The sequence below is a fragment of the Phocoena sinus genome, chromosome 2 (assembly GCF_008692025.1).
Source record: "Phocoena sinus isolate mPhoSin1 chromosome 2, mPhoSin1.pri, whole genome shotgun sequence".
Classification (NCBI taxonomy): Eukaryota; Metazoa; Chordata; class Mammalia; order Artiodactyla; family Phocoenidae; genus Phocoena; species Phocoena sinus.
Genome location: NC_045764.1, coordinates 151,812,748 through 151,832,397, shown reverse-complemented (window position 1 = coordinate 151,832,397; position 19,650 = coordinate 151,812,748). Strand labels below are relative to the sequence as shown.

General features: G+C 49.5%; 1 protein-coding gene across 2 annotated transcripts in view; it reads right to left on the bottom strand.

Annotated features, from left to right (window-relative positions):
* The window catches only part of ESRRB (estrogen related receptor beta), a 174,926-nt gene that overhangs the window by 104,154 nt on the left and 51,122 nt on the right, over positions 1 to 19,650 (bottom strand). The window contains exon 1 of one of the 2 annotated variants that reach the window (XM_032624606.1): positions 4,894 to 5,170. The exons of the other annotated variant lie outside the window; for it this stretch is intronic. Within the exon in view, the coding sequence (XP_032480497.1) occupies positions 4,894 to 4,943 (50 nt within the window). The 5' untranslated portion in view covers positions 4,944 to 5,170. Of the gene's footprint in view, positions 1 to 4,893; positions 5,171 to 19,650 lie in introns of those variants that run through there. 2 annotated transcript variants of the gene reach the window in all.

Sequence of the window (19,650 nt, the reverse complement as noted above, 5' to 3'; positions counted from 1 at the left end):
ACCAGAGATGAAACCCAGTCAGGGGTCACCAGCACTTAACAGTGTTAAAAAGACCTTTGATTTATCCCTAGAAATCAGCAAATGACCTCAAGGGCAGGAGGTGGGCTCAGATTTGTCTGGTCCCAGCATCCCCAAGTTGAGCCCTTCCAGGATTCCTGGCATGGTCTGTGGACCCCCTACTAGCAGCCCCCTCCTGGGCCCACGCACCCTCTGGGAACCACAGCCACTGCGGAGGACATCAGAGGCTCAGCCCTCAAGCCATGCTGGGGTCCCCCATGGGATCATTCAGCCAAAAGCCACCCGATACCAAGAAAGAAGCTCCCAGCAAGAGCTGTGAGGAGTCCTGACTAATTCTGGGCAGACCTCCTGGTCAAGCTGGAAGAGACTGGGAGGGCCTTGCTTGCAGAGAGAAAAGACAGAGCCAGATGATGGCTAGTAGGTGTGGAAAGGCACCGGCCTGGGGTGTTCAGGGTGTGGGCTCTGGACTTTACTTTGAAGGAGTGGATTACGGTCTAAGTATCTGCTATTCCTTCCCCTTAAATTAGAACATATTGAGGAAACCACTTAAAGCATCCACGAAGAGAAGTTCTAGGGAACACCGCGCAGAACCGTGTCAAAAGCATCCCGCCTCTTATCTAACTGTTCGGTTGTCTTCCGAACTGAACTTGATTTCCTTTTGAATCCTCACACAGCCAGCTCCATCGCCCACCCGCCAGGCAAACACGCTTGCAATGTCTCTCTCATAACCCACCCCTCTTTTTGGGGGCTGCCAGACTTGTACAGAGCTTCCCAGTTCCAACTGCTCAAAAGAAACCAGGCATTTTGCAGAGCACTGAGGAAGGTGACAAACTTTCAATGAGTATGGATTATCTTAAATAAAAACCATTTGGCAAAATGTCCCATTATCAGGAATACGGATCAAACACACAGGACAAGGTCACGAAGGCCCCCTGGGCTAGGGCCGGGGTGGGGGGGGGCACTCTGAGAAGGCAGGGTTGTGACATGAAATCTCTATCACAGCCACTTCCCTCACAGAGCTTTCCCCGAAAGTCCCCTCTGTCCCTCCTCTCTTAGACTAAATGGAATAGGTATTGATTACTCCAAATCAATAGAATGGAAATGTTCTTGTTTGGTGGGTCAGTTTGTTTCTTCATATATATTTTTTTAAGAAACATATTTTTTTTTTTTTTTTTTTTGCGGTACGCGGCCCTCTCACTGTTGTGGCCTCTCCCGTTGCGGAGCACAAGCTCTGGACGCGCAGGCTCAGCGGCCATGGCTCACGGGCCCAGCCGCTCTGCGGCATGTGGGATCTTCCCGGACGGGGGAACAAAACCCGTGTCCCCTGCATTGGCAGGCGGACTCCCAACCACTGCGCCACCAGGGAAGCCCAAGAAACATATTTTTATATGTCCCAATTATTGGTAAAATCAAGGACTGTTTGTAAAATGGAGTTGGGGAAATAAGCTCCGAGAGGAAATTTCCAGTTGATGTCAAGACCTCACTGAGCTGGAAAGGGCCTTACCAGGGACTGGGGCCCTCTGCGTTGACCCACTGTTTCCTCCTAGTTTATCACCCTCAGGCCTGAACGAGCCCACCCTCTTCCATGGCAGCCCACACCTCCAGAAGTGTGGCAGGCACGTAAAAGTTTATTTCCTAGAGCCCCTCCCTCAGAAAACCAAGACTAATGTCCTCACTCTGATTTATTTTTACATGTACCATTAAAAATTAATTTCCCCCTTTGTTTTTCTCTGGGTCACTGATTCTGAATTACCATGTGGCATTTTTCCTACGTGTGAACCCACATATTTTACCTTCAGGACAGTTTGTTCTCTGTTTCTTTAACATCAGCAAAGTGGTCATCGGACGCTGGGTGACGCAGCGCCCCCTGCTCCCTGGATTTTATGCTGAGGGTCTCCATCAGGTCCGTCCCCGACGCATTTGTACACAATCCCACACAGGCCAGCACACTCACTCCCACTCTGGCTGATTATACATGTACATAAAATATTGATTAGAACTGGTAATGGAGCCACCTACAGGATTGGCTACAGGAAAATGAAAATGAAGGAGAGAAAGGTACGAAGGTCCGGGTATATCTGTGTGTGTGTGTGTGTGTGTGTGTGTGTGTGTTAATTTCTCACCTGGAAAGTGAAAATAACACTAAAGCATTAAAAAAATGCTCTCTGTGTATCAGCAGGTGAGAAGGAAGTATGGGAAGTTCTTTCTCACTGGACTGTGGTCCCTGCACCCTTGGGTTTTTTCCAGTCCAGGGATATCAACTAAGCCAAAGAGGTAGAAATTGTGTGTACAGAGCACTCGAACCCACTCTTGTATATGTTCCCCAAGAAACATCGGCACCGTAATGGATGGATTCATTCTATGGTCCTTCCAACAGACCAAACAATGCAGTCCTCTGTCTTGTTACTTTGCTACCAGTGGCTCTAAAGCTGCTTGTGAAGCACCGGGGCTGAGGTCAGAAAGACGCCTCCCCCCAAACCAGCCTCTGACCTCCACAAGCTCGTCCTTGGAAATTTTGGACCCCTGTGACTACAGCAGAGGTAAACCCTCGCCAGGAGGCACACACCTGTATATGGGGCCAGCTCACTAATGCTTCGGCGGTTGCCCAGCAGGTCCTGGGCTCTGAGAAACAGCATCTCACAGGGATGCTTAGCTCCTCCGTAGAAAAAGCAGGCATGTTTCTGGCTTTTCCTCTGTCCCATGGAGTGAGAAGCTAATTCCTTGCAAAGAAACCAAGAAGGCTAGGGAGCCCAAACCACTCTCAGGCTTACTTTATAACTGATTTCCACTTCAAACATTTCCCAGACACCCAGGACCTCAGCTCCCTCTCTCCCCTTTGCCGCTTCCCCGACATTCCTTTTTTGCCCATATTTCTCCTCAAACTCAAGCCAGGGTTGTCGTCAACTCGATGAATTACCCAACTGCTAAATCCCCCATCTCTCCTTGCTTTCTTGGTCAACATAATCAAAAGATGTACTTCCCCATAGGAAATTTCATATTTATTGACTGTGACTTGAGCCAGGGACAAATACATAGATATTTCAAGCTCAACTGAAGAAGGCACCTCTGGAGAGAGTGACCTAAATAATTTAAATATCCAATATTTGTCGTACTTGGTAGTTTTACATGAGGAAATGCCCCCACAAGCATCCTACATTGTTCACAGCTTCGCCCACGCCGGAGGTTCCTTTGGGGGCTCCCACTCTCTTACGGAAGGAGCGTGAAACTACCCCTCACTCCACCCCCACCAGCCACGCAAGCTGGGATCAGTGTAACCTTTAAAGAGGATGAAAAGCCACTTTTCAAACTGATGGAAATCTGAATCCATTATAATTAAAGATTCCCCTCATCTCCCAGCGCAATCGCCTTCTTCTGACACTCTGTCTAAATTCTGGCGGCATCTAAAGGACCCTCTGCCGAGGGAAACCCCAAAACTACAAGCAAAAAGGTCAGCGTGGAGGCTGGACAGTCCGGTCACCCCCAGGAGATGCTGCTGTGAAGTTGCCTCCTCTCTCACGCGTGGTCCACCTGGGGTGGAGGTATTCTGTGCAGCGAGGGGGATGTAATCACACTTCCTGGGACCCCACGTTATCCAGAGTATTGTTGTAGGGATGTCGCGGTTCTTGGGAGGAAGGGGTGGTACAAAAATGAAAGGATGGCGGTACGAGAACTGACTTTGGTAGTTCTGTTTGCTTCAGGAAAAAAAAGGGGGAGGAAGAAGAGGAAGAAGTTAAACAGTTCCGCGAGAACCTAGAGTTTTCATTGTATTATTGTTTGAAGCCTTCCGAGGGACCACTTTGCACGAGCTCACACACCCCGACGCCGGGACACCAGCCCGGAGCGCGGCGGCACGCGTAGAGCCCGCGGGGAGACCAGGGCAGGTCCCGGGCAGGTGGGACGACAACCGCGGAGGGCCCTGGGAGGGAAACCGCGGGTGGCCGGGGCAGGACCCCGGAGAGCCCAGGCTGGCCGCGCGGGGCAGCCTCCCACCGTTCAGGGAATCAGTTCTCCGCTTCCTCACTCTGCGCGCTCGGCACGCTGCCCAAGCTCGGGGACCCGCGGTTACTGCGAGTCGCTTCCTGCAGTCCCCGCCGTCACCCACGCGCACGCCGCTCAGACAACCCCGGGTTCCAGGGAGGCGAGCGCTAAGCCGCCCCGGGGCACGGAAATCACGCCAGTCTGTTTCGCAGGGCGCAGCCTCTCCTAAAGCCGCGAACCAACTTTGCCTCCGCCGCTGCGCTGAGCCGACTGTCCCCACTCCCAGCGGGATGCGGGCTCCCCTCGCGGGGCGTGCGGGGCGCAGTCTGCCCGGGCCGCGCCGCCCGCACCCCTGGGGTGGCTTGAGTCCACCGCGCCGCGTGCGTGCCCTCGGGGCGCCCCACTGGGACTGCGGTGCGAGGCGGCGCTGGCCGCCCACAGTTTCCAAACCTGCGCGGCACGTTCGATTTCGTCCCCTTGCCGGGATCGTTTTTGGTCCCCAGTATGGAAATAAACATTAAAGTCAAAGGGCTCGCAGGGAGGCTTTCCCGGATGGGACCCGGTATCCTTGCGACACTCCCGCACCTGTTCTAGGCTTGCTCCTCCCCAACCCACAGAAACGCAAAGATTTTCTCCCCGCAGGGAAGGTCTGAGAGAAAGAGTGAATGAGAAAGCTCCGCTCTTACCTAAAAGTGAGGGTTTGTAAAAGGGGGTGAGGGAAAAGTTAGAGTCGGGTTTATCCCCAGAAGGAAACCCAGGAAGTGGGTGGTTTTCCCTTTCCAACCTCCCCACCCCCCCAAGTGCCCCCAGGATCCCTGCCACTTCAAGAATGCCTAGAAGAAGAACTGCGACACCCAGACGGAAGGACAGACACAGATGGAGAAGCAGAGGACCTACTGGTTGTGGTAGCCGAGGGGGTCCGGGATGCAGAGTTCTGACACGTCCATCAGTCCCCTTTTAGCATTCCCAGTTGGTAGAGAAAGGCGGCGGGGAAATCACGCGGAAGAGCGAGTGAAGGGCACCGGCGAGGTGCGAGTCCGGGCAGGGGCACGGTGAGCGGGAGAAGGCAGAGTGGAAGGAAGCACCGTGGTGGGGCGAGAGGGAGGCAGAGAGCCTTGCGCGCCCAGCCCAGCGCTCCCACTGATGCACACACTCCGAGCGGGCAGAGGGGATGGGAAGCCGTGGAGGAGGCTCGGGCACCAGAGACTTGGAGCCCACTAACCCTACTGTAGCTTTAAGGCTGGGAGACTGATGTATGGTTTGGCTCCTATTGGCTATCTCTCAGGGGCTGGACTTAAAGTGACAGAATCGAGCTGGGGTGGGGGGAGGGGGGTGAGCCAGAGAGACTTCAATGGAATCAGACGCTCGCGCGAGGTCCCCACCTCCTGAGGAGTAGGATTGTGCTGTAGAGCTGCAAGGCCTGTCCTCTCGCCATTAAAGAAAAAAAAAAAATTGTCCAACTGGCTGGTGGGTTTGGGGGGTTGAAAGATATGCCCCTTGTATATCTTCTCACCCCCATCCTATCTTTTAACTGGCAGGTTTAGCAAACTCACCCCTCAGCCTTTCGGAAGGGGTCTGTTTTACAAATTAAAATGAGTCACATTTCTCCTCCCTCATATCAAGGAGAAGAGGCCAGCGCCTTAGAAATTCATAGCCTCAAACCTGGTGTTTGGTGCACAGAAGTGCAAAGGGTCAGGCCAGCAGGCGAGGCCCAGCAAGAGAGAACAGGATAGAAACTGATTCCCTTCCCAGCTCTCATCACCTGGGCCAGTGGGTTCTGAAAGGCTCTCATATGGTGAGACGCAGGGCACGCTTCTATAAGACGCTCTCTAGATGTATAAAAATGATGCTCACTGGCAACTCTCAGAAACAGTACCCAGGACACAGACACGAGCAAAGAAATTCCTGTCTGCTTAGAAAAACACAGTTGTGGTTAAACAACCAACTTACCTGCCACATCCACTTCGAGGCACAAGTAGACACTTCAACATACACACCTGAATCCCCAGCTACAAACACACCTGCAATCCCTGTCTGCTGCTCCCTCCATGAACCTGAATGTTACGGGCTGCCACTGTACCAAAACCAGCTTTACGTCGAGCCCCAATCCTTCTTCTGGGGCTTGTCATCTTTTGAGATGTGACAGCCACAGGGATAATAATTTGATGATTCAAATGAGTGTGGGGAGAGGACAGGTATAGAATTATTTAAAGAGGGGGAAAAGCCCTCAGGAGAGACCACCACCTTATTCTCCTATATTCTGCAAAAGACAAGGAGCCCAAGGGGGGGGAATTTCATTTTATCACCCAAATAATGTCTAAATGGAGTGTAACTGCAGGCAGTGTCCAAGCACTTCAGGAATAAAAGCAGGGGGGTTGTGAGCAACCCCAGGAGGGGCTGGCCACTCAGGAGGGGCTGGGGAATGGGCAGCAAGACAGCAGATGATGCTTGACTTGGATAAATGGAAGCTCGTGCAGGCTGGGAAACAAAGCTGAGGTTTTTCCTATGTGCTGAAGTGCAGGAACGCATGGGATTCTCCAGGCTCGGGGCGCTGGCAGATATCTCACAGAGAGATGGATGAAGATGTCGACTCTGTCAGCAGAACCCCTGGCAGCCCGGATTGTTTTAATCACATAGGTACTTGGTTACGTTGGAGACGGAAAGAGAGGTGCAGAGACACAACCACCATCTCTTGCCAAGACTTCAGTGACTGGTTTCTCTGTATCCTTTCTGGCCCCTGGAAATCCACTCTCCAAGCCACAGCAGCCAGGGAGTGCACTGTCAGATGCACACCCAAAGTCTCCTTTGCAATTTGTTGCAATCAGGAAAAAGGCCCCAGTCCTTCCCTGTGGTCTACAAGGCAAGTCCCAGATGACAGGCTCCTGTTGTCTCCCCACCTCTCCTCAGTCCGTGCCGTGTCCCCCTCAGGCTCTGCCCCTGCCACCTAGAACGCCCCACCTTCCAGATCACGCCAGAACCTTCTGCTATTTGCCTTGCTTCAGGTAATTTATTAGTTTGCAATTATACGCATATTGGTATGAATAATACCCCCTACGCCGGCACACACACACTAGATTGTAAGCTCCATAAGGGCAGGGACCTTGTCTGTCTTTGCTCACTGGAGAAACCCCAGTGCTTACCGGTGCCTAGCACACAGCAGTTGCTTGATAAAGACTTTGTTGAATGAAATGTTAGACCACAGCAGTTTGGAGGGTGGGAGTGGGCAAAGCCCACAGGCTGGCTACCCTGGAGGGGCTTAGTCCCTGACAGGTTGTATGAGATCTGTTGGCTCCTTGCTTTGGGTGGGTGCACCTTTTTTTAAACTGGAGACAGAGCACAGTCGATGGAGCATGAAAAGAAAGACAACTTCACAGCCCGGAGCAGTGGGTGCAAAGCCACTGGGGGCGAATGAGGGAAAACAGGCTCAAGACACACACACGCTACTATATATTATATAAAGTAGATAATTAATAAGAATACGTACAGCACAGGCAACTCTACTCAGTAATGACCTGTACGGGAATAGAATCTACAAAAGAGTGGATATATGTATATGTATAACTGATTCACTTTGCTGTACAGTGGAAATTAACACAACACTGTAACTCAGCTATACTCTAATAAAAATTAATTAAAAAAAAAAAAGCTAGGCTAACGCCCACACAACTACTGTCTGCATCCAAGGCACAGGGATGCAGGAACTGAGGGCCTCATCCCTGGGCACAAGCAGATTGTCCTCCAGGGCGAGAATGAGGTCCCTAAGATCTGGTCCTCTTCTGACCGTCTTCCTCAGTGGTGCCTGTCCAGTCCCCTTGCACATGGCCCTGGGGCAGAGTTCTTCCTCCTTTCCCTCCCTGGCAAGTGTGAGCCTGTGGACTCCACTGCAGGGGAGAAGAGGACCCACCAGTGGAGACATCCTGGCGACCTGATTCAGCCTGGCAGACCCAGGCTTCTCCTGTGGTTTTTCCAGGCAAACATGGCCAGGACACACACTATTCATGGTACCAGCTTTTCTCCCTCTCTGTCCTCAGCCAGCTCATGGGGGGATGGATTTCCTTCCGAAGCTAGAGTGGGTTCCACACCTGTAGCTGGAGAAGCGGTAGTGTGGGAGCGTGCAGAGGACTCCGGGATCTGGTCCTGACCACTCCGCGTGGCCTTGCTGATGTCATCTCTTCTCCAGAAAACAAAGGGGGTAGAATGGGGTGGGCAAGGCTCTCGTGCTCCCTCAAGCTTGAAATTCATTCAGCCAGTCATCATCTCAATCTTCCACTGCTCCCCTGGAGCAGGGGCTATTGGTAATCCACCCCAGCAAAAAACTCTAAGCCACCCCTTCACTGTCCCGTGTCCCAGTACTGGCATGCCTAGGTGGGCGAGTCAGCCCAAAGGGAATGGAACAAAATGTATTAGACACAGTAATTGTGGAGGGTAGAAGGGGGACAGCAGCTGACTTTCTCTTGTGACAAATTCCTTTAAATAGATATTTATTACATTCGTAGGACCTTACGGCTGGGGAGTGTGGGTGGGGAGGGTTCAGGGAATCATTTAGAATCATCAGCAGACTTTATAAATACGGAAATGCGTAAATGGCCCGGTGTGGTGAAGGGACCTCCCCAAGGTCACATGGCGAACAACTGGCAAAGCACGGGTTTCTACTTATTCAACTCCTAACTCTCTGTATACAAGTCTCTTCACTTTCCCTCCTCCCTGCTTGCCCAAGTTCAAGCTCTTTCCTAAGGAATACGAAGACAAACCAGAACCATGCCCTTGGCAACAACACTCCACACACACATCACCTGGGAGATGGTGGGGACCCAGACTTCTGTGTCCACACCCTTCCCCAAGTGGTCTCCTTGGGGTGGGGTCCGGGAGGCAGATAAGTAGGAAAACATACCCAGACACAGCTCGGAGTGTTCTGTCCCCCAAATCTATGTTCCTCTGGGTACAAAAAGCACCAGGTATCTCACGCATAGCTGAACCCAGGTCCACACTAGCCACCCACTCTTTCCCATCCCAGCCTGGCTAAGTCCTTAGAATGGGCTGTCCGAACGCCTGCACCTGGATCTCGAGGGCCACTCGAGCTGTCTTGCCATGATCTATGCGGCTGACCCCAGCGCAGCACCCCTTGCCACAAGTGTGGTGAAGATCGCCACCTTGCACTGGTCTTGGTGTGTATGTCCCTGTCTTGAGGCGCCCCGCTGCCCCTGACACTGCTCATTTCTGCACATGCAAGGCAGCAGCGAGCGGTGTCTCTCGGGTTCTTGAATCCCCTCCCTGGACGGGCTACTTCCAGCTCAACAATGGGGAGGCTTTTCTCATCTTTCAAGCCAGGCAACCTAGCAGGAGGACCTAATGGCTTCATCACTAAAAGACAAGAGCGACGAGAATTTCTGGCAATTCCACCACGTGCCCCCTAAGCATGGTGAATGCGGGACACTGCTTGTTTGGTTACAGCGTCCCTGTCCCTCAACCTTATCCATGTTCCCCAAACCAAGTTTCCAGGTGAGAATGATGCCTTGAGAAACACAAGGTGTATAGTTAATTCTTACCACCAGCCCAGGAAGGAGAGGATGCCTCCGTGAAACTGTCTGAATCACAGTCCAAGCCTGTTTCTGTTCCACCCCAGGGTAAGCGCTGGGGGAGGTGAGTCGGGGAAGCACAACCATTGACGGTCCATGAGGACTAAGGTGGGCCCAGCCTGGAGAGTCAGCCTAACCTGGACATCTCTGGATACTGTGCTGATCAGGCCAGGGCTCCATGGACTCCTGGCCAGAGACAATGTCCCAACCACACACCCCTGTGGGCCCACTCTCTTCTCAGTGCTTGAATTTGGGGTGTGGAGTTATATCCCCGAGCGCTGGTCAGCAGACTGGCAGCCCACTGGCTGGCACGCGTCCCAAGAATCATAATGAACTGATAACGCTAATACAATGCGAGTTTGTGCTCCCATAATAGTCTCCTGCTGACAGATAAATGCTGCGGAAACATGATGGCTTTTCCTGAATCTGTAATGGGCCATTATTGGGGCAAGAAGGCTCGTGTCCTATTAGTGCTGCCGCCATGACACCAAAGATAAAATGTGAAGGGGATGACGTCTTGAGTGGATAAATGCTTGGGTTCCCTCCCACCACCACTATCAGCCGTTTCATCATCTGAAATCCTTACCAGGGGCCTTGGAATAACTTCCAGATATTTCAAAGCTCCATTTTTTTTTTTTTTCCCTGAGCCTCAAGATCCCATTCTCACCAACACAGCTGAATGGCATATTGAAGTTCTCTGCTGGCCAAAAAGATTCCTTGCCCTGTGCAAGATGGGGACTGCAGTGAGTGGGCCAGCTGTGGGGTCATGAGGGTGAGACATCTCTCTCCATAGAAACAAAGATCGTTTTCCTTCCTCATCACCAGGAGAATAAGAACACATCATGACTCTAAGAGCTTTGTCACCTGCCAAATTTGGGGGGAAAGAAAGATGATCCAGAGAAGGAGTACAAAGAGAGGAAGAGAGGCAGAGAAGGAGGAGAAGGATGTGGGGAGGGGGAGGGGGGAGGAGAATGTGCCTTGATAGTACCTGCTACCTAGGACGCATTAAACAACCAGCGATTAACTGAATGAATGATCTGTCTAATGAAATATTTTCCATTACAGTGGATTGTAGGGTTTTTTTTTTTTTTTTTTTTCAGTTCGCGGGCCTCTCACTGTTGTGGCCTCTCCCGCTGCGGAGCACAGGCTCTGGACGCGCAGGCTCAGCGGCCATGGCTCACGGGCCCAGTTGCTCCGCGGCATGTGACATCTTCCCGGACCGGGGCACGAACCCGTGTCCCCTGCATCGGCAGGCGGACTCTCAACCACTGCGCCACCAGGGAAGCCCTGGATTGTGGGGTTTTTTCGTAACTAATAACAAAGAGATTTGACCTTATTTTCATCTGTCACATATTAATTTATCATCTAATTTTTTGTGGCTTTTGCATCAATTTAAGCATAAAACAGTTGATTTCAAATACCAAGCAGACAATTTGTTTCTAGGGCCTCGTCATTGGTAGAAGTCAAACTTTTTCTTTGATGATGGTTTTAACTGCCAAAATCTCACAGTCAACACTAGCTACAGAAAGAGTGAAGAATTTGCTTTGCAAACTCACAGATTATGCCTCTTAGTTCATTTCTCTTCTCAGGGATAATCATCTTAAAGAAATCACGAAATACATGAAACTTTGGGCAAATTAATTCTAAACTACCAAACACATGTAAGGTGTTGTTATCTACTGGGAACAAAGAAACATGTTGGCTGAGCCTGTGTCCCTAGCATTAATGACATAAAAGTCAACCCTGGGAACATTGAACTGTGTTTTCATTTCCTAATGGCTCAGTTAAGGTAAAACTTATTTCATTATTTTTCAGAATAAAATGCATTTAATTTTTGTTCTAGTAAAATGTTTTATGGAGAGGGAAAAATAGCAAATGCTTTTAGGTTTTAGGAAAAGTCAAACGTGTTTTATAAACTGTCAAATGCTCTAGCTATGTAAAACGTGATTAAGATGATAGCTTTCGGCTGTGTTTTTACATGAGAAAAGTGCTGGCCAACTGTTAGCTTCCCAAATGTATATTGTAATGAAACCAGCTCCATCGGTGAAGTCCCCACTGCTCTGAATGATGTAATTATGAGTGGGTCAGTACCAATTCCAGGTGAAGTCTCCAGCCTTGTAGCAGGGCCACCTCTAACGGCTTTATCCTTCGTAAACAATTAGGAACAAGCTTCACTAGAACTCCTGACTTAGAAGGGTTTGCCTTTCCAAGAAGGACATGGCAAGGCAGGAAGGGAAACTGCAGGAGGACCAAAGAGAGTTTACAGAAATGGGTAAAGGGCAGTCAACGATACAAGATTTAATATGGATAAACACGGGTAATACACTTGTCAGCAATGACCCTAGAATGAGCCAGACTGTAGGAGAGCTGGTGAAGAGCAGCGATGCAGAGAGACATCTGGGGTCAGGACAGATAGCACATTAGCATGGGCCTCCAGCTCAATGGCATGATAAACACTGCTTTGGGGTAATTCTACAAAACCCAGCCGAGCAGAGAACAGCATAATTCCTCTTTACTCTCCCTTACTAAAGGCACTGATGGAATTTTATGCTCAGCCCTGAGGGACTTGCTTCGAAAGCAGACTGGAAAGGGTGATGAGGAAAGGAATGGAAGAGTGGTGGAGAACACGTCAAGGCCTCCTGAAGGGTGTCTGAGCCCCACAAGGAGAGGGACAACTGTGGGACAAGGTGGGATGGCTTGCCCCTGCACACTGAAGGACATTACCTGGCTCCAGAGCCCGAGCCACACGTGCACACGGTAGGTGTCATTGCAGGTTCCCTCGACTGTCTCCATTTTTCTCTCTCTTGCTCGACACCCACTCAGGCTGAGTCTCACCTCCACGTCTGGTGCATGAGGTTTGGTTTACTGAGGGGCCGGACGATGCACCCCAGAAGTTCAGGAGGGTAGCTCCCTGAGTTCTTCCCTTTTTTTCTGCCCTCTGTGCCCTGTTTCATGGTGTGGTTTCTCTTTATAAACCTTCCAGAAGAGACATGCACCCCAAGCAACCTGCTAGGTCTCTTTGAGGCCAGATGAGACGTGGTGGCCAGCACAGTACACACCATGTCATATTGCTTGGCATCTGTCCTCCCCCCCACCTCCCCTTTACATCACCCTCCATTCCCTGGCCTTGTACCTCTCCAATGAAGTATCAGCATTTCAAAGCTGGCCTCAGGCTCTGTTTTCTAGGGGACCAAGGCTAGGATAAAGACTGAATCAGCAAATGGCTCAGGGCCACTGACTTTCTCTCAGTTCACACTATTTTATTGTTTACTATGCCTTCCTTGTTTGGGAAGGAGAAGCACAGTGAGTGCAATGATTGATGGATTACATGGGTGGTCACTGCACTAGTAACAGCCTCCCTGGCTCACAAATGCCCATAGTGCAACCCTGCCCCATCCATCCCCCAGCTCATTCACTCAGATACCTTGGTTCTGTTCAGTTGCCAAAGACGTTCAGGCCAGTGGTACCATCCAAAAGCCAAGATCAGAAGCCCCTGGCCCCATGTCTCTTCTCCACTCCCCTCTTTTCCTTCTCCCCCATACCACGGGAGGCCCAGTACACACTGTGCTCTCCCTTCTCCCTGCTTTTCTCCATACTGAGCTGTGCCACTTCCTTGGGTGACCGTCTTTCCCCACATGCACACCCACTCAACGATAACTCTATGCTGGTTTTGGCTTCAAGCACCAGGAGAGTCCAGTGGCTTCAGGGATAGGAAGTCCTATGATCTCACACGGCAAAGAACTCCGGGGGCAGGTGGTTTCATCTTTTGGTGGCCGTCCTTAGCATACTGGCTGTCACCTTCGCCTTGTTCCCCCAGGGATGAAGTTGCGTCTTGTGGCGTAAGCACCACTTCCTCACCGAGTGTGTCCAAAGCCAGGAAGCGGATGTATGCATATGTGTGTTTATGCTGGGAGAAATGTCACCCCTTATGTCTCTAGTTTGTTTTTCAGTGTTTGTTTGTTTTGATTTGATATGATTCCGGAGGACAATCTTTCCCAGAAGTTCCCCATTCCCACTCCAGCAGACTTATCCTCACATCTTCTTGGCCAGAATCCAGAAACATACTGACCCCGAAGCAATCACTGTCAGAGGAGAAATGGATTGCCATGATTGGTTTAAAATATGTTTACTCCCTGAAGCTGGGGGAGAGGCTCACTTTTTAAACGTTCAGTGACAACAAGATGGACTTCTGTTAGAGGAGGAAGTAGGAATGGCTGGTGGGTGAGCACTAACAGTGCCTGCCACACCTGGGCCTTACCGTTGGCAGGGCCGTGGCGATAGGCCACCGATGGGATGGGAAGAAGAAGAGGTTCATCGTCTGTAGGGATGTAAAAACAATAATAAAACTGACTCTAAGTCAGCTACTTTTTTTTCTCGTCTTGCTCTAGAAAGTCGAAACAATGTCAGTGATAAAATACCCCTCCCCAAGAAAACCTCTCATTGGTCTAAGTTCTAAAACGACTGCTGCAGTTGTTGTTGAGTTTTAATAATATACATAAGCTTCAAATTAGCATGTTCTTATTACCTGTTCTTTAATAAAAATCACATTCCACCTGGAGGTTATGAAGTCAGCCAAACACACACAAACCTAGCTCCCCTTAGCTCCCTGGGTGTTTCAAGAGTCCATACTTTACCTGCCATCTACTCCCTACGGGTAGCCCTGAGGAAACTCAGGATGTGAAAACACAGGATACTGCCCCAGATAGCTGAGGTGCATATCAAAGGGATGATTTCAGTGAGCCCAGACTCTTGCATCTTCCCATGCATAGAAAAGCGCTAAATTTCTTAACTCGAGATATGTTTTTTTTTTTAATTAACAATAATCTTTTGAAGGTCAGACGACCTGCCCTTTTGTTGCAAAACTTCTGTATAACCTGACGCCCTGCCTGGCCTCCTTGGAGCAGTTCTCTCAGCGTTACTTGAGATGCTGCCTCCCAGACTTGAAGTCCTAAAATTCCTGCCGAATAAAACATAACTCTCAAAAAAAAAAAAAAAAGTCCATTCTTAAAATGCAGAATTGTTCAAGCTCACTTATGGCCCGTTGTGTCTTGGTCACTGTGGTACTTACTAAACATATCCCTGTGTTCAAATGGTAGGTTCAAAGTAAACAATGATAGCACGGTGTCCTAGAGACAGAGAAAGAACTCAGCTTACTTCAATCTTGTTATTCTATGTGAAATTTTTATTTGCATTTAAAATTTAAAACAGTGAAACAGAGCAGAACTGTGAGATGGGATATTTGTAAGCTCAAATATTAGTTCCTACATGATAAATTTTACTGAGTTTGAATAATATCTTTAACATTGAAATTTGTTCATGGTTTCAAAGTGTTTATTTATTTATTTATTTATTTTGCGGTATGCGGGCCTCTCACTGTTGTGGCCTCTCCCGTTGTGGAGCACAGGCTCCGGACGTGCAGGCTCAGTGGCCATGGCTCACGGGCCCAGCCGCTCCGCGGCACGTGGGATCTTCCCGGACCGGGGAACGAACCCGCGTTTCCTGCATCGCAGGCCACTCTCAACCACTGCGCCACCAGGGAAGCCCTCAAAGTGTTTATATTTAAATTAATCAACAATCAGGAAAATAATGATTACTATTAATCATTACATGATTATTACTCAGTAGAAATTTGTCGTAGAGAAGGGTGGGTCCAGGCATCAAATATTCAGGGTCTGTCCACCATCCCTCCTCTTGCCCAGCTGTTCTGTCTCTTCCTACCCCCAGCTGGACTGGCAGTCCTGAGAAACAGAGAAAGACAACTGACCACATTCCCCTAGGATATTTTTAAGGGAATTCACCTCCAAACAGGCCAGCAGTAACCAGCCCTGAGCCCAGAAACTGTCCAGACAGCCTCTCAGCATCTTCATCTTGTCTCCATCTACTCCATCTTCCTCCAGTTGAATAATTCTGCCTGTTACCTAATACCAGCAATAGAGACAGAAACTCTCTTTCTTATTCATGATATGATCGATTCCCTGTTTTGGTGCATCGCTAATGTTGTAGCATTTTCATTTTCTCCTCTTTTTTCATTGTTCATTGAAGAATGCCAATTCTAGTACGACTCTTCAGACTCAATGATGGCGGTGGAGAGGGGTGATAGGGAAGTACCATTTACTGAGCACCCACTCTGTGCTGGGCACTCAGAACTGTTCTGCCAGTTAGCCCTAACTCAAGGTAATCAAGCCTACTTTACACCTGAGGTGGGTGTCAGCACTCTCATTTTATCTACTGAGGAGGAAATTGTAGCTCTAAGGGTAAGTGGCTCAAAGCCAGAAGATAATCTGAGATTTGAACCCAATTCTAGCTCATCCCCAAACCTGTGTTCTCTGTCCATTCCACCATGTCACCTTGAGAGAGTCCACACCTGCGCTGCGTCCCATGGCTAGAGAAGAGGCTTCTGTGGGCAGGCCTGGGAACCCAGGGCCAATGGCTGGATGGGAAAATGTGTGCTTAGGTCCAGTCAACCAATTTATAAAAGTACTTTAGGGACATAGCCCTGGGAAGTCAATATGGGTCAGACCTACTTCCACTGTACATGTATTTAGCAAGACATGTTCATCCATAATAGAGAAGGTCTTTCAAATCAGAAGGAGGTGTGTGTGAGAGAAAGAATAACACTGGGGAAGAACCAACTGACTTTATGGAATGATGCCAAAGGGTGAATTTTAACTTTCTATGACTTGGGAAAAGATGAAGGGCAGCCGGAAGACGACAGAGGGAGTGGTGAAAAGGAAGACGATCTACTGCCAAGGAAAATTTCCCCATTAGGGTCAATTTGCTTGGTTGGAGCAGGTTCAAACGCGCAGCAATTCTGAAACAGCCTGGATGCACGCGAATGGTTTCTGCAAACACCCGAGAGATTAGGAGGCCCCTCTGGAGGTAGAATACGTTCCCTAATAAAACAAGGAGGGCTCCTTACCCCATATTCCTTCCCCTTCCAGTCTGAAAGGCCACCATGAGACCGAATAGGTGGTTTTATTTTCCTGTTTCTTCCAACATCCACCAATGCACATTTCCTTTTGTTCCTTGGATCCTAGCTAGCCCAGCCACTCCACAAGGGAGACTCACTTCTTGCCCCATTATCAAAGGATAGGCCAGAGGATGGGTCTTTACATAGATTTAGTGCCTGAGCAACTCTTCCCTGCCAGCCGGTAAGTGGGTTCACAGGAGAGGGACTCGCCCATAAGCAGGAATGATATTGCCTATGGGATTGCAAAAGCATCATTTTAAAGCAGTGGCTTTCGAACTTTTAAAAAGATCCCCAAAAAGTCTTTCTTCAGATGGAACTGTACGTAGAACTCTGTTACATAAAGCGCAAAAAAGTAGCTGTTCTCTTTGGTAAGTCGTTCCCAGCCTAGGTCCTTCACCAACACCTCCAAGAAGTCCGTGAACCATATCTATGGAACCTCTAAGCCCCACTGGAGCATGCTCTGATGAAAATCAAAACAGTATCTCTAAAATCAGTGTTCTCTAAGCAGCATCGAATCAATCAATCAACCAGTAAATAAATAAATAAAATAAGAAGCGTCACTACTACAAATCAGACCCATGCCTAGAACGGCAGCCCCTTGGAAACCCCGGGGGCCACGTTAGAGGAGGACTTGGTTGAAAGGTAGCAACCTGCCTAAACATCCTTGCTTTTTGTATCGATGTCCTTTGCCACTCAGGATGAGACCAGCCCCATTTAGGTGGCTGGCCTTGCAGCACACGTGAGCGAGGACTAAACTCACCATCATGGGTAGTATAGCTGGGTGATTCTCAAACAGCGTCATGATGTACAGGTGGATTTCAAATCGGGTATGGTAAGAAGTCAGTTACTAGGAATGTTAATATTGGTAAAGCACCCAAATTTGCAAGCACATATTCTTTCTCATTTAGCACTTAGTACTATCAAATGGTATTTAATGATACCACTTTCATTCACTCGCATGGGATGTGCTTTTTTGAGTGGGAGCAAAAGGGGTGAAATCAAGATACAGCGAATGCTTTGGGAATTACAAGGAACACTCTGATGCTGTTGGGAGACGGTCTCCAGGTAAAAGTCTCCTGCCATCTGTGTCTGGGGGAAGCAGTTAAGAAGCACAGTAAAGGGTCTGTCTTGGAGGCTGGCAGACCTGAGCTCAAACCCTCACTCTGCCCTTCATTAGCTCCATGATCCTGGGGCAGCATGTAACCTCCTTGCCCGTGTTTCCTCAGTCTTTAAACTGGTTTGTTGCGTGGTAGTGTGGGTAGAGCTCTTTGCACAGTAGCTGGCACAGAATCTGTGTTCAACAGACACTGGCTCCACTCTCACAGTGATCTTCTGCATAACACATCCACTGTCCACATTACGTTCAGCCCTCCGGAGAAGAGGACCACTGAAGTGGCTAAACTTATTCACTGAGAGTCCTGTTGACAGCTTCCCTCTCTGCTCTATCGCTGCTCCAGAGCCCCCAGCTGTGATGGGAGCATAGCTCTTCCTAGCCTGGCCACCCTCTGCCCACCTCACCATGAGCTTGCCAACCACGTAACCCAGGTGTTGAATGCCTGGTCCTCATGCAATATCAGGGGTCAATGCCACACAGTTAGGACTACCCATTAGAGATGGGTCTTTGTTGTGAGTCTTTGTTGTGATTCAAACATGGAATTTCATGCTGACCTAACATTCCACTGGGATCTGAGTCTTCCAACAAGGGTAAAAGGAACTGCCATTCCTGTAGCCTCTGAGGCTTATTCCATGCTTGGAAATCCTCCTACACACCTGTTGATAGCATCGGGTGTTGCCCAGGCAACCCTCAGAATGTATATATTACTCCCATCTCTTAATCTTGGAAGAAGAGTCATCAATATGTAAAAATCCAAATACTGGCTATTTCTTCTCTAAAGGACCTTTTGGAGGTAATGAAGAGACAAGGATTATTTAGTCTCCCATGGCTGGACTCACTTCACCTCACTGTGTGGCAGAGAAGAAGCTGACTACTTTGAGGTGCCCCTCACACCTCAGTCTCCCATCTCAAGGGAACTCTCAACGCAGCCACCTTGAATGGCCTCAGATAGCAGCCCAGGCAGAGAAATGTGTGAGACCCCTGATCCTACCTGTCTGGTCCTGGGTAGCCAAGTCATCTGGGATATGTTGGGACCATCTCCAATGAGGATGGTTTCAGTGTAATGAGAACACTGGAATGGCTTCTCAAATGTGTCCTTTCATGATACCATGACCAATAATGTGAGAGAGACTGCAGGAGGGCCAGGTAGCAGCCCTTCAAGTATGGTGGAAGCTGTGTGTGTGTGTGTGAGACAGAGAGAGAGAGAGAGAGAGAGAGAGAGAGAGAGAGAGATGACTTGCCATCTCAAAGCCCCTCCTGGAAACTGTCTCGTGGCTCTTGTTAGCTCATGATCAGAGGCAGAACAGTACCTTCCATCTGGTGAGGGGGAAATAAATAAAGTCAACCCACCCTCTGGGTGACACTCCTGGGTCCCTTCCTAGTGTGGGGGTGGGTGGATTGTGGAATGAACAGATATTAAAGATGAATAGCATGTCCTTACAGTTCAGGATGGAACAACCCAGAAAGGCAGGCAGGTGCTATCAGATCTGAGATCAGGGAGACAGAGCAATAGTGAATCTTGATCATCTATTAAGTCTTGTTATAAAAACGCCAGCCAACACAACAGAGCTTCATGATAAAGCGGTCTGCAAAGCAGTAGACTTGGTGAGGTGCCTCAACTCATAGAATGCTGTACACTAAAGAGAAAGGGAGAGACTTCCCGGGTGGTGCAGTGGTTAAGAACCCGCCTGCCAATGCAGGGGACATGGGTTCGATTCCTGGCCCAGGAGGTCACATGCCGCGGAGCAACTAAGCCCGTGTGCCACAACTATGGAGCCTGCACTCTAGAGCCCACGAACCACAACTACTGAAGCCCACGCGCCTAGAGCCCATGCTCCGCAACAAGAGAAGCCACCGCAATGAGAAGCCCCGCGCGCCACAACCCAGAGTAGCCCCTGCTCGCCGCAACTAGAGAAAGCCCGCATGCAGCGACGAAGACCCAACGAAGGCAAAAATAAATAAATTTATTTTTTAAAAAAGGGAGAGAGAGAGAG